Here is a 13,575-nt window from a genome sequence, read left to right as displayed (position 1 = left end):
TTTGGGACGTCCCATGGTGTGTGTCCCCCCAATGCCATGCACAAGAAAATTGGATTTTTTGTACTCGCCGTAAAATCCTTTTCTCGCCCATATTCCTTGGGGGACACAGGAAACCATGGGTATAGCTCTGCTCCCTAGGAGGCGTGACACTAAGTGAAAGCTGTAAGCCCCTCCTCCATCAGCTATACCCTTCAGCCTGGAGAAGAGACTGCCAGTTTTTGCTTAGTGTCCAAGGAGGCAAGACACCCCCTGCTTATGCAGGGTTGTTTTCCTATGATTTTTTATTTTTGCGTTATTTGTTGTTTTTAATTCGGTTTTTTTCTACTTACAGGGACAACAGAGGCGCATTAGACCCCTCTGTTTCTCCCGGGGTTGAGTTGCGCCAGTGCCGGTAATTCCGCACTGCCGTCTCCCCCACAGAAGACAAGGTGGACCAGGGCAGCCTCGCTCCCCTGCGTCCCGCCAGCTCAGGGTCGCCCGCACGCCAAGTCCCTCCCCCGGCTTCCTGCCACTGCGGTGCCAGGAGCTGAAGGGGCGACCCCGCTGGATGGATTGAGGGCGAAGACAGCGTATGGTGAGACAGGCTGCTCCAGCCTCCCCTTCCTCCCTCCCACCGCTGCTACAGGCCTCCTGGGCTCCCATGGCCACTGTTACTACATGGCCACTGCTACATCGTGCGCCCACCCCTCCCCCCCCCCCCCCCCCCGGGGCATATATCGGGACCGTTACCGGGCAGGGGAGTTTATCTGGGCAAGTCCTTGGCAGGGACGCTGCCTTCAGGGGACGGCTGCAGGAAAAAAGCAAGCCGTCTGCCACATCCAGGCGCGGAGGGGGCCGCTTTCTTGGCGTGAACGGCGCCATTTCAGGCCGGCACTTCATCCTTGGGGGTTAAAATCATTTTGCCGCGCGCGCGCGGCTCTGCTTCAGAGCGGCAGAGAGGGGGCGGAGCTTCCTACATGCGCTCCGCTACTTCCGGGTTCATCGCACAGTGCTGCGTGGAATCCTCTCTGCAGTGCGATCCGAAGCCGGTGCTGCTGCCTCTCCTCCACAGCCTCCTCAGTCTGTTCCCCTTACCGCTGCCGCTTGCATCATCCGGGTCTGGTAGGACTTTTAACCCCCTCCGTGCCACAGTACTGTCGCTTGAGTGTTATCCACTTTAAGTGCAACACCTTTGTTCCACCATGTCAGACCCTTCTGCAGCCGCCAAGCCTTGGTACCATGCCTGTACTGCTTGTAGGGAACCCTTTCCCCGGGGGCAGTCTGATCCGCACTGTACTGCATGCCGGGCTCCACCGCAGCCTCAGTCGCCCGCTGTGTCGCTCCCTGCTGCCTCTGACCCGCCTGACTGGGCTAGATCCCTGTCCCAGGCCGTGGAAAGCCTCACTCATGTCGTGGGCCGCCTAATAGACAGGCCGCCTACCCCGCAGGACGCCACTCTTACTGTCGCGCCCTCCGGGTCCACCGCTTCTGCCGCTGCAGCGGGTTCACTCTCTTTTAGTGACCCCTCCCGAGCTAGGCACTCTCAGAAGCGTATTAGAGTAGAGCGAGCCTCCTCCTCGGATGCCTCCCTCTCCCCGCCACGCGTGCGCACCCAGACGAGCCTCTCCTCTCCAAAGGATTCGCTCTCTGAAGGTGAATTGGCGGTTTCAGATTTGGAAATGGACTCGGCCCTGCCGTCCAAGCTAGCCTCAGCGATGGGTCAACTCATCTCTGATATTCGTGACACCTTTAAGGTGCAGGATGATCCCCCTAGCTCGGACGCAGCTAGCGTCTCATTTATCAGACCCAGGCAGGTCTCAAAAGTCTTTCCAATCCACTCTGATTTCTCCTCTGTGGTGTCTAAGGCTTGGGCTCGCCCGGACGCCCGTTTTGTCAACCCCAAGAAGCTGGACATTTGCTATCCTTTTCCAGCAGAGGTCGTGGCCACATGGTCTTCCCCACCCAAGGTGGACCCCCCTGTGGCCCGGCTGTCAAAGAACACGGCCATCCCTGTTCCCGACGGGTCCTCTCTTCAGTCAGCGGAGGACCGTCGCATGGAGACCCTTTCTAAGGGCATTTTTGCTGCCTCCGGTTCTGCTCTCAGACCGGTTTTTGCCTCTGCTTGGGCAGGGAAAGCAATCTCTGCTTGGGGTGCGCAGCTGGAACAGGAGTTGGACTCGGACGTCCCTATCCAGGACCTGCGTTCCTTGGCCCAGCTTATTGTTCGGGCCGGGAATTTTGTTTGTGAGGCCTCCCTTGATGCGGGAGCCCTTATTGCACGCTCCTCCGCCCTGGCAGTTTCCGTCAGGAGGGAGCTCTGGCTGAAGGTTTGGAAAGCGGACGCTGCCTCCAAACGTTCCTTGGCGGGGCTACCGTTTGCGGGTTCCCGCCTTTTCGGGGTCCGCCTAGACGAACTTATTTCGGAGGCCACGGGTGGTAAAAGCACCCATCTTCCTCAACCCCAAGCCAGGGGCGCCCCCCGCGGACGCCCTGGTGCGTCTCGTTTTCGGTCCTCCCGCAGGGCCTCTGGGGCTCCCACCACAGCTGCCGCTTCGGCTCCTCCCCAGGACAAGCATAGGAAGCCGTTTTTCGGGCGCAGCCCTCCTGGCGCAAGCCGCAGGCTGCCCGCACACCCGCAGCAAAGCAATCCTCTGCCTGAAGGCGCGCCCCCACCCACCCGGGTGGGGGGCCGGCTCCTCCTTTTCAGGGACGTCTGGTTGGCTCACGTCTCCGACGCCTGGGCCCTCGAAATTGTGTGCTCCGGATACAAAATCGAATTTGCATCCTTCCCTCCAGATCGGTTCTTTCGCTCCCGCCCGCCACGGGACCCGAAACGCGCGGTTGCGTTCTCCGCGGCCGTTCAAGCCTTACTGGACAGGGGGGTGATTACCCCCGTTCCTCTAGAGGAAAGGTTCCAAGGGTTCTACTCGAACCTCTTTGTAGTTCCCAAGAAGGGAGGTTCCATGCGGCCCATTTTGGACCTCAAAAAGCTCAACCGTTTTCTCCTCCTTCGACGGTTTCGGATGGAGTCCCTCCGTTCCGCGGTGGCTTCCCTGGAGCAGGGAGATTTCATGTCTTCCATCGATATACAGGATGCCTACCTCCATGTTCCGGTAGCCCGGTGTCACCATCGCTTCCTCCGATTCGCCGTGGGGGACCTCCACTTCCAGTTTGTCGCCCTTCCCTTTGGGCTGGCAACAGCCCCCCGGGTGTTCACCAAGGTCCTGGCCCCGGTTTTGGCCTTACTCCGTTCCAGGGGTGTTTTTCTGCTACCGTACTTGGACGATATCCTCATCAAGGCTCCGTCCCTTTCTCAAGCGGTTGCCAGCGTGGATCTCACTCTAGAGACTCTGACGAGGTTCGGTTGGGTCATCAACTTCCCCAAGTCCTCCCTTCCCCCCTCCAGACAACTGGTCTTCCTGGGAATGCTTTTAGACACGGGAGCGGCGGAAGTACGTCTTCCCTCGGAAAAACGTCTGATCCTCCGTGGGGCGGTTCGGGGTCTCCTTCTCCACCGTCGACCGTCCTTCCGCTTCTGCATGCGGGTCTTGGGGCAGATGGTTGCCTGCTTCGAGGCGATCCCGTTTGCGCAGTTTCACTCCCGCCCTCTCCAACGGGCGATCCTCTCCTCCTGGGACAAATCGCCGCAGTCTCTGGATCATCCCTTCCATCTATCGCCTCCGGTGAGGTCTTCTCTCCGCTGGTGGTTACAGTCCCCTCTTCTGGGCAGGTCTTTTCTGCCACTCAACTGGTTGGTGGTTACAACCGATGCCAGTCTCTTGGGCTGGGGAGGCGTGTTTCCTCCCCGATCCGTCCAGGGCATTTGGTCTCCATTGGAGTCCAAACTCTCGATCAATGTCCTGGAGCTGAGAGCGGCCCTTTTGTCTCTACGACACTGGACTCATCTGTTGAAGGGTCATCCAGTTCGTGTACAATCGGACAACGCCACGGCTGTGGCGTACATAAACCACCAGGGGGGCACTCGCAGCGCTGCTGCAATGAGGGAGGTCTCCAGCATTCTCCGTTGGGCGGAAGCCCACGTCCCGGCCCTATCGGCAATTTTTATTCCAGGGGTGGACAATTGGGCGGCGGACTTCCTCAGTCGCACCACTGTCGACCCCGGCGAGTGGTCTCTTCACCCGGAGGTATTCGAGGCCATTTGCCTTCGTTGGGGCATACCGGACGTGGACCTCATGGCCTCCAAGTTCAATCACAAGGTCCCCGCCTATCTGTCCAGGGCCAGGGATCCGGGAGCTTGCGGAGCCGACGCCCTCGTTCTTCCTTGGCGAGGCTTCGCGCGTCCATACATATTCCCTCCCATCCCACTCCTGCCCAAGGTCCTTCGGAAGATCGCGGCGGAAGGCGTCTCGGTGATTCTGGTCGCTCCGGACTGGCCCCGCCGGTCTTGGTATGCCGACCTCATGCTGCTCCTGGCAGACGCGCCCTGGCCGCTGCCCGCCAGGGAAGATCTTCTCTCTCAGGGACCGATCTTCCACCCGCGTTTAAGGTCCCTACGTTTGACGGCGTGGTTGTTGAGACCACCGTCCTGACACGTAGGGGTTTTTCTGCGGACGTCGTCCGCACCATGATCCGCGCCCGTAAGCCGTCCTCTTCTAGGATCTATTATAGGACCTGGAGGACCTATTTGGGGTTCTGTGCCGATCTGGGGATTCCTCCGCTCCGCTTTTCTCTCCCCACCGTTTTGTCCTTCCTGCAGAGCGGACTTGCCCAAGGTCTGGGTCTTAGTTCTTTGAAGGGTCAGGTGTCTGCGCTGTCCATTTTGTTTCAGCGCCCACTGGCCCCCCTTGGTCCTGTCAAGACCTTCCTTCAGGGCGTGGCTCACGCGGTTCCCCCGTACCGGCCTCCGGTACCGCCCTGGGACCTGAACCTGGTTCTCTCAGCGCTCCAGGCTTCTCCTTTCGAGCCTCTGCGGACGGTTTCCTTGCGACTTCTGTCCTGCAAGGTTATTTTCCTTGTAGCCGTCACCTCTCTTCGGAGGGTGTCCGAATTGGCTGCACTCTCCTGTCTGGAACCTTTCCTAGTGTTCCACCAGGACAAGGTAGTTCTTCGTCCGGTCCCTTCCTTCCTTCCTAAGGTGGTCTCCGCCTTTCATCTGAACGAGGACATCGTTCTCCCCTCTTTGTGTCCTTCCCCTTCCCACCCTAGGGAGAGGGAACTTCATCGCCTGGACGTTGTCAGGGCGCTCAAGGTTTACCTGGAGGTAACCAGCTCTTTCAGGCGTACTGACTCGCTCTTTGTGGTTCCGGAGGGGTCGCGCAGAGGGTTGGCGGCATCCAAAGTTGCTATCGCCCGTTTTGTCAAGATGGCTGTTACTGAGGCTTATCTCGCCAAGGGCAAGGTTCCGCCCCTCGGTGTTACCGCTCATTCCACTAGAGCGGTCGGGGCTTCCTGGGCTCAGAGAAATCGGGCTTCTACGGAGCAGATTTGCAAGGCGGCCACTTGGTCCTCCTTGCACACCTTCACCAAGTTCTACAGGGTGCATACTCATGCGTCGGCTGACGCTGCTTTAGGCCGTCTGGTGTTGCAGGCGGCAGTTGATTGATGCCTCCGGTGTTGGTCTAGTTTGTTCTGGTCCCTCCCTTCTGGGACTGCTCTGGAACGTCCCATGGTTTCCTGTGTCCCCCAAGGAATATGGGCGAGAAAAGGAGACTTTTGTATTACTTACCAGTAAAGTCTCTTTCTCGCTCTTCCTTGGGGGACACAGCACCCGCCCTTCATTTGGGTTTACAGTTGTGGTTCCGGCTTGGTTGCCCCCGTTGGGGCTTGACGGTTCTTTTTTCCGGTTGGTGGTTATCTTTCACTACTTGGACACGCAACTGGCAGTCTCTTCTCCAGGCTGAAGGGTATAGCTGATGGAGGAGGGGCTTACAGCTTTCACTTAGTGTCACGCCTCCTAGGGAGCAGAGCTATACCCATGGTTTCCTGTGTCCCCCAAGGAAGAGCGAGAAAGAGACTTTACTGGTAAGTAATACAAAAGTCTCCTTTTCTCGTAGTCGGCATTGAGGGACACAGATCCCACCCTATGTTTTTTACTTCCGCTTCTCCGGGCTGGTCTCTTGATCTTTCCCGGTATGGGAGTTGTTGGTTCCTTGCCTTTCTTCTCTGTCCTACTGCTTTTGGTACAAACTGATCTGTCTAGTGCCTGTGGAGAGGGTATAGCCCAGCGATGGTGAACCTTTTAGGGACCGAGTGCCCGAACTGCAACTGAAAACCCACTTATTTATCGCAAAGTGCCAACACTGCAATTTAACCTGAATACCAATATAGCATATCTTCCATGTACTTTATCATGTAGCTATAATAGCCTGAGTCCATTCAGTGCGCTGCCTGTGCTGTTCATAGTGCGCCCTGTGCTGATGAATGGCAGAAAAAGTCTAAGGCATATTGGCACACCATAGACTTTTTCCAGGGTGCGGGTGCCCAGATAGAGGGCTTTGAGTGCCACCTCTGGCACCCGTGCCATAGGTTCGCCACCACTGGCATAGCCCAACGGGGAGGAGCCAACACTTTTTATGTCTAGGGTCGCCTCCTAGCGGTAGTTGGACATATACCCATGGTGCTGTGTCCCCCAATGCCTACTACGAGAAAAGGATTTTACGGTGAGTACAAAAAATCCAATTTTGCCTAACACTGCTGGCATTGATGACTGATCTCATCCTTTTTATTGAAATATATGGTGATGACTGGTGATCAGTGCAGATAGTATTAGTAGTTTCTTAGGCTGGTGCTGAGTTATTTATTCTTGGTTGTCTTATTATTATTTTATTTTTATTTTTAAAGGGCCGCAAAAAATCTGTGGTAGCTGTGGAGCCCCGAAACCTTATGCAGGGATCATACCCTGGATGTTCTGCATTGGGTTCGACATTAAAATACATGTATGGCGTCAATGCCTGGATGAATTGGGTACGATGGAAAAACTCACAAGAAGAACCTGAAGACATTAAGTTTGGAGGTAAATTTTCTATGTGACAGAAAATGTAAAACATGTTTTCTCTCTTATTTTCCTGCTCACCACCTTGTTTTCTTATAGTGCGACCTGTAAAGCTGAAAGAAGATATTCTGTCATGCACCTTTGCAGAACTCAGTTACGGCCTATGCCAATTTATCCATGAAGTACGCCGGCCAAATGGAGAGAAATACAATGCAGATAGTATCCTGTACCTGTGCCTTGGAGTTCAACAGGTAAATTGTACTCAACACCCACTTTTCTTTTGGCTAAAAGAGTATTGACAAATCCATCATGATCTGCACACACTGCATGACCCAAAATAAGTGAACACTAATATAAGATAACACTGAAATATTCCTCATTTCCAAAAAAAATCATACTAGGAACTTAAAGTGGCCTTGGAAAAAAATAAAAGTGGTCCTATGTTGTAGGCAGGTCCAAATTCACAAAAAGGTGTGTCAACACAAGTAGGCAGGGACAACAGAAGGAGGCAGCAGAAAATACAGCCGCAGGAGAACCAAATCGGCTCAGCACAATATACTGCCTCAGCAGAAACAGATACCACAGTGCAGCAGAAAATACTGCCACCATCACCACAGTATTCAACTGTATCACTGTCCTGAGGACGGCCATACAAGAGGAAACTTGTAACCATTGGCCAGGTGCACAGGTGCATAAATACTTGATGCTCCTATCATCAATTAATGCTTAGAGCAATTGTTATGTACCCAGCTAGCAGACGAGGGGAGCTCAGGCGGCCCCCCTGGGCCCTGTAGGGCCTATGGCAAGTCCGCCCCCTGGGGAACACTAATTTGAAGGCCTTCACTTTTCTGGGGATCCTTAGACAACCAATCCATGGCTCTCCTAAGCACTAGTTCCCATTGCATTGTTACCCTCAGTGGTAGCTAGGAACTTAGTAGTAAAGTTTTGTACAGGTATAAATGTATAATGTAATGCATCGGCAATGATGGGGCCGTTAGCTTTTATCACTGCTGCAGGTACACACCTGCTTCAATTGAACATTGTATGCCATGCATCATGGGCATGGAAAGTGGAAAATTGTCTATATTGTGAAAGATTGCCTACAACAAGTCTCTATGTTCCTTAGTTCTAAAGCTAGAATGGCCTCATGTTCAGATGTTGTCTCTTTCTGGTTTTTTTCCTAGTATCTGTTTGAGAATGGAAGAGTGGATAACATTTTTACAGAACCCTATTCCAGATTTATGGTGGAACTTACAAAGCTGTTGAAGATCTGGCACCTGCCTGTATTACCCAATGGTAAAGTAATAGAATACTCTGCATAAATATGCCACATAGTGGGAGAGGTTTATCACAACTCATGCAAAGGGAAACCTATTTAGTTGTCCATAGCAACCAATCAGATTCCATCTTTCATTTTTCTTTGGAAAATGAAAGGATCAATCTGATTAATTTCTAGGGGCAACTAAGTCAGTTTTCCTTTACACTAGTTTTGATAAATTAGCCCCAAAATGTATTGAATATATTCTTACAGCATTCCTGCTTTAACAGACGTCTACAATTTGTCCTAGGTTACATATTTTCGAGGATTGAGGAGGAACATTTATGGGAGTGCAAGCAGCTGGGTGCCTACTCGCCTATTATCCTTCTCAATACCCTGCTCTTCTTCACCACTAAATTTTTCCAACTGAAGACTGTGACTGAGCACCAGCAACTTTCCTTTGCCTATGTCATGAGACGTACAAAAACTCTAAAATACAACACCAAGACAACATATCTGCGTTTCATGCCTCCTTTCCAGAAGTCGGAGCTGGAGCATGGTGTGTGACACATTTATGTAGATTCTGTACAAGTACAGCAGTACCATGGAGGTTTATTTTATTCTATGGAGTGCAATTATTTAAAGACCTTGCCAACTACCTTACACTATACAGACAGTTCAATATGACTATAGGCCTCTTTACGTAGGCCAATGATTGGGTCAATTATTGGGAAGGAGCCTTTTTAGGAATTCTCATTCTCCAAAAATTGCCCTGTGTAAAGTGCTGCCAATGAATAAGCAAATGCTTGTTCATCAACTGAAAACGTTGTTGAATATACCTAAATCATTGTTTCCGGGCAGCAAATCATGGTGTGTAAACAGCGATCTACTTACCAGAAACTATGATTCTCCATGGGGTCGAGCAATTGCAGGAGCATCCCCATACAGAGGAGAGGATTTCTGCATGTAAATGCAGCTCTTATCCCATCAGATAAGCAGGCAGTTATTGGGAACAAATGGTTCGCTCCTGATAATTGCTGGCTGAGTCAGCCCATGAAATGTGCATTCAGAGACATTTTAACAGTGCTTACAGTCATGGCCAAAAGTTTTGAAACTGACACAAGTTTTGGTGTTCACAAATTTTGCTGCTTCAGTTTTTATTGTGGCAATTTGCATTAACTCTATAGATTGTTATGAAGAGTGATCAGATGAGTTGCAATTGTAAAGTCATTCCTTGCCATGAAAATTAAGTCATATTAAGTTATCCCTATCCACAGGATAATAGTTAACTATTAGATTGTTGGGGGGGTCCTACGGCTAGGATTCCCACAGATCACGAGAACGGGGACCTGTAACTCCTTCAGCTCCCCTGAAATGAACGGAGCTGCCAGTCGCCCATGCTTGCGGCCTCTCCATTTATTTCTATGGGAGTTTCGGAGGTGGCTGAGTACAGCGCTCCACTTTCTCTGGAATTCCCATACAAATTAATAGGATCTAATAGTTATCCATTGTCCTGTGGATAGAGGATAACTCCAAACAACCGGAATACGCCTTTAATCACAAAAACCCAATTTCCACTGCATTTCAGTCTGATCACAAAATGACCTGCTATGGCTTGTTTCACATTTACGTTAAGCAGATCGGCAGGCTGTTCTGGGCAGAAACAACCTGCCGGATCTGTGAATACTGGGCACTGCCGAGGTTCCTTCCGGCCCCATTCACTATAATGATGACCGGGGGAGATCCAAACGCAGCCAGGCAAATATGCTGAGGAGTGGCCAGACAAATTCCACTGCACACAGCAGTTTTCGTCCGACAACCTCTTGGCATATTGGCCAGGGGGCGGCCGGAACAACCTGCCAGGTCTGTGTTAACGCAAATGTGAAACAGGCCTAATGCCTGTATTACACAGCCTGATGTGGCAGACATTTGTTGGGAAGGAAGCGTTCCCTCCCGGCAATTGCCAGCTTGCTAGCGGAGAACACCGTGTGTGATCTCCTCTACAGCATGGGAGGAGTGATTGTTATGCCATTGCTCGTCCCCATGCTGTTTAGTGGTTTGCCAGTAGCAGATTGTTATTAAACACCACGATTTGCCGTCTGCAAACGATAATTTTTTAACATGTCAAAAGATTTGGATTACCCAATGAACGAGTGTTTGTTCGGTGGCAGTATTACGCTGCAAGATTATTGCTAACAAGCGTTCATGCGAACACTCGTTAGTGATTATCTGCTAAAAAATAGGCAGTGTAAAGCCTCATGCAGACATTCGTGGAACATAGTCCGTGAGATACCGGACTGGCATTGCAGGAGTGCACGGTGTCATTGGTTGCTATGATGCCGCCGCAGTACAGTAATGCACTCGTATGATCTGTACGAGTGTATTACTGTACAGCATCGGCGGCACGAAGCGCACGGCGTCGTAGCAACCAATGACGCCGTGCGCTCCTGCAATGCCAGTCCGGTATCTCACGGACCGTGTTCCACGGACGTCTGCATGAGGCTTAATACAGGCTTTACATCATTTCAGTAGCTTCTTATTAGCTGAGGAGAAAGTGTTAGTGAGGTCAAGGCAGCTGATATCACTTTGTCATGCTGATTGAATTAGATAAAAACATTGTCTTCTTCTGTTAACCATGTTTACCGCCAAGGAATGGTGTAGTCATCATTGCTTTGCATCAGAATGGTTTCCCAGGCATTGCTGCTTGTAAGACTGCAGCTTTGAGGTCACTTTCACATGGCAGCATTCAGTATTTCTAAGCCAAAGCCAGAACCGACACAGAACTCCTGGTTCTGGCTGACATCATTATTTTTTTTGTTTTGATTTTCACTATAAGAAATAAAAAGGGTATAGTTTAAAACAGGATGCCTACCCTGTTGCCAGTGACTTCTGTTATACAAAAAACAGGATCCATCTGGATCTAAAAGGAACCTGTATCATATTTTTGCCCTATTATATCCTGTTTTAAAGCATTATACGGAAGTATGGTGTACATAGAGCTTTACTGATGCAAAATACCATATGCTAATAATACTGGACCAGTAGCAAACCAGTTTGGAAGTCTGTTTGCTATTACCGGCATAAGCACTATTCTGTCATTAGCAGAGTATCACCAGTACTGCAAGCTCTGATAAGATAGACTTCAGGTTTACCATGATGACTGTGTTGGAAAGTTATGGCCAGGATTAAGTGAGAACCTGCAGGTTTGGTGGTTGGATTTAGAATCTAGTCCACTTTTAATCTCTGTATATTTAGTCCACTGGTTAGGGCTCATGCACACAAACGTATTTTCTTTCTGTGTCCGTTCCGTTTTTTGTTGACTGTCCGCAAAATAAGGAAGTTACTCCGTGTGCATTCTGTTTCCGTATGTCCGTATTGCCGCTCCGCCAAAAAATAGAACATGTGCTATTATTGTCCGCATTACGGACAAGGATAGGACTGTTCTATTAGGGGCCAGCTGTTCTGTTTAGCAAAATACGGAATGCATACGGACGTCATCCGTATTTTTTGCGGACCGCAAACTACATATGGTCGTGTGCAAGAGGCCTTAGACTAGGGTTTTCTTAAACTCCTCACAGTCCTTTGATTATCACAGCTCTATACAACGTGACTGAATAAGATTCTTTTACTAAACTTAGAGATATTACACCAACAAAAATGTTCACTATACATACTTGTTGCTGACCTGGTTGGGAACATTTGCTTTTTGTGCCACCAAAAAAATCATATGTCAGTTGTTTTTCGTACTTGAACAGGTCTGTGGTGATAACTGTGAAGATGCAGAGGGAAAATAGTAAGATGTTACAGCAAATGAATGTGTTATCCTTATGTAATAGCAACAAACGTTAGAGCACCCTTCATTACCTAGCCATAGAGGATGCAATGCAGAAAAAGCAAGGCACAGAAAGATACACAAGAAAAAGAGAAGAAATCAACTTACTAGCGAAGCAATCTTTTTGTAATGTTTTACAGATAAAGCATCAGGCGGGAAGAGAAAGAGACTAGAGGATGAAGATGGACAGTTTGTGATGGAAATGGCTGAAAACACAGACAACCCACTCAGGTGCCCAGTCAGGCTGTATGAATTTTACTTGTCCAAATGGTAAGTGGCTTATCTACAACACTTGATCTGTGCCTGTATACCAGTCACTGTAGATCCATCAACATGACTTAAAGGGGTTATCCGGGCTTTAAAAATAAATCAATGCTTTCTTCTAACCTGTAAGAGACAGTTTAGTTAGTACTTAACCCCTCTGTCACGTCACTGATGCCTCCAACTCCGCTGTGCACAGGCTTCTGCTCGGGTCCCATCGAGATGTCTCCCTTCTCTTCCTGTTCAGATGAATTTACTATTGTGAAGTTGAACATGAAGAGAAGACATCCAGTCGGGATCCGATGGAGTGGTAATTACTAAGGCCTAGTACACATTTCAGTTATGCTCGGGCATAGTTGCTATGGGCTAAGCACGAATTCCTTCACACCAGTTTTGATCAATCTCCCCCACTGTGTGCTGTACAGTTTGTGTGATGTGACCCTGTCTGCACAGCTAGGCAGTTTCAATGCTGTAGGGTTGATGCCCACATGCATGGTAGTCCTCCACTTAGGATATGTATCACTACAGTTTCCTGTTGTTATCTCTGTTCTAGATTGCGTTCACTATATATTCTTCTCTTCCCCCCATGCAGTTCTGAAAGTGTGAAACAGCGGAGTGACGTCTTCTACCTTCAGCCAGAGCGTTCTTGTGTACCCAATAGCCCCATGTGGTTCTCCACAATGCCCATTGACCCAGGCACATTGGACAGCATGCTGACCCGGATTCTCATGGTTCGAGAAATTCATGAAGAGCTGACCAAAGCAAAAGAGGACTCAGAAGGGGAGCTTTCAGATTAAAGTGGCACAAGATGCCCTACTCTGAAACCACAAGCGGCTTCTAAATATAGTGGGGCAGGTGCTAAACTGTGAATATAACGTTGTTCACTTGGAACTTGTGCACTGCCCTCCTGTGAACTTCCACCCCCTCGTATAAATGGACAAAGGACGTCTTGAACTGCTGGGACTAATTGGAACATATACTACACAGTCCAGGATTCCTACACCAGATGATCTGGCCCACAGATGCGCAAATGACTCTTATGATCAGACACCTAAAATGAGGTGTTAGACCCACAATAGGAACTGTAATTTCTTTTTAACTGGAGCAAATGGGGGGATCACTTTTAGCTCTTTCTACTGTGTAAATGTCTGATAGTGCTATGTAGGAAACAGCAGAAAGGGTTTACAACGGAGTCTCTTCTATACTTGTGTTGAAAGACACTGAAAGTGGGCGCATTGAGCTGCTGCCCGCATTATATTATAGAAAAGTATGTATAAACCATGTTGAAAACCT

At 50.0% G+C, this 13,575-nt stretch overlaps 1 protein-coding gene across 1 annotated transcript in view; it reads left to right on the top strand.

Moving 5' to 3' along the window:
• ZMYM4 (zinc finger MYM-type containing 4) overlaps positions 1-13,079 on the top strand; it is an 87,667-nt gene extending 74,588 nt beyond the window's left edge. Inside the window, exons 22-27 of the mRNA XM_040424374.1 lie at positions 6,781-6,952; positions 7,031-7,182; positions 8,116-8,227; positions 8,500-8,748; positions 12,162-12,291; positions 12,875-13,079. Coding sequence (XP_040280308.1) covers positions 6,781-6,952; positions 7,031-7,182; positions 8,116-8,227; positions 8,500-8,748; positions 12,162-12,291; positions 12,875-13,079 — 1,020 coding nt within the window. The remainder of the gene's footprint in view (positions 1-6,780; positions 6,953-7,030; positions 7,183-8,115; positions 8,228-8,499; positions 8,749-12,161; positions 12,292-12,874) is intronic.
• Positions 13,080-13,575: the final 496 nt, after the last annotated feature.

This window comes from Bufo bufo, chromosome 3, assembly GCF_905171765.1.
Source record: "Bufo bufo chromosome 3, aBufBuf1.1, whole genome shotgun sequence".
In the NCBI taxonomy this organism is placed as follows: domain Eukaryota; kingdom Metazoa; phylum Chordata; class Amphibia; order Anura; family Bufonidae; genus Bufo; species Bufo bufo.
This window is presented reverse-complemented; position numbering and strand designations above follow the sequence as displayed.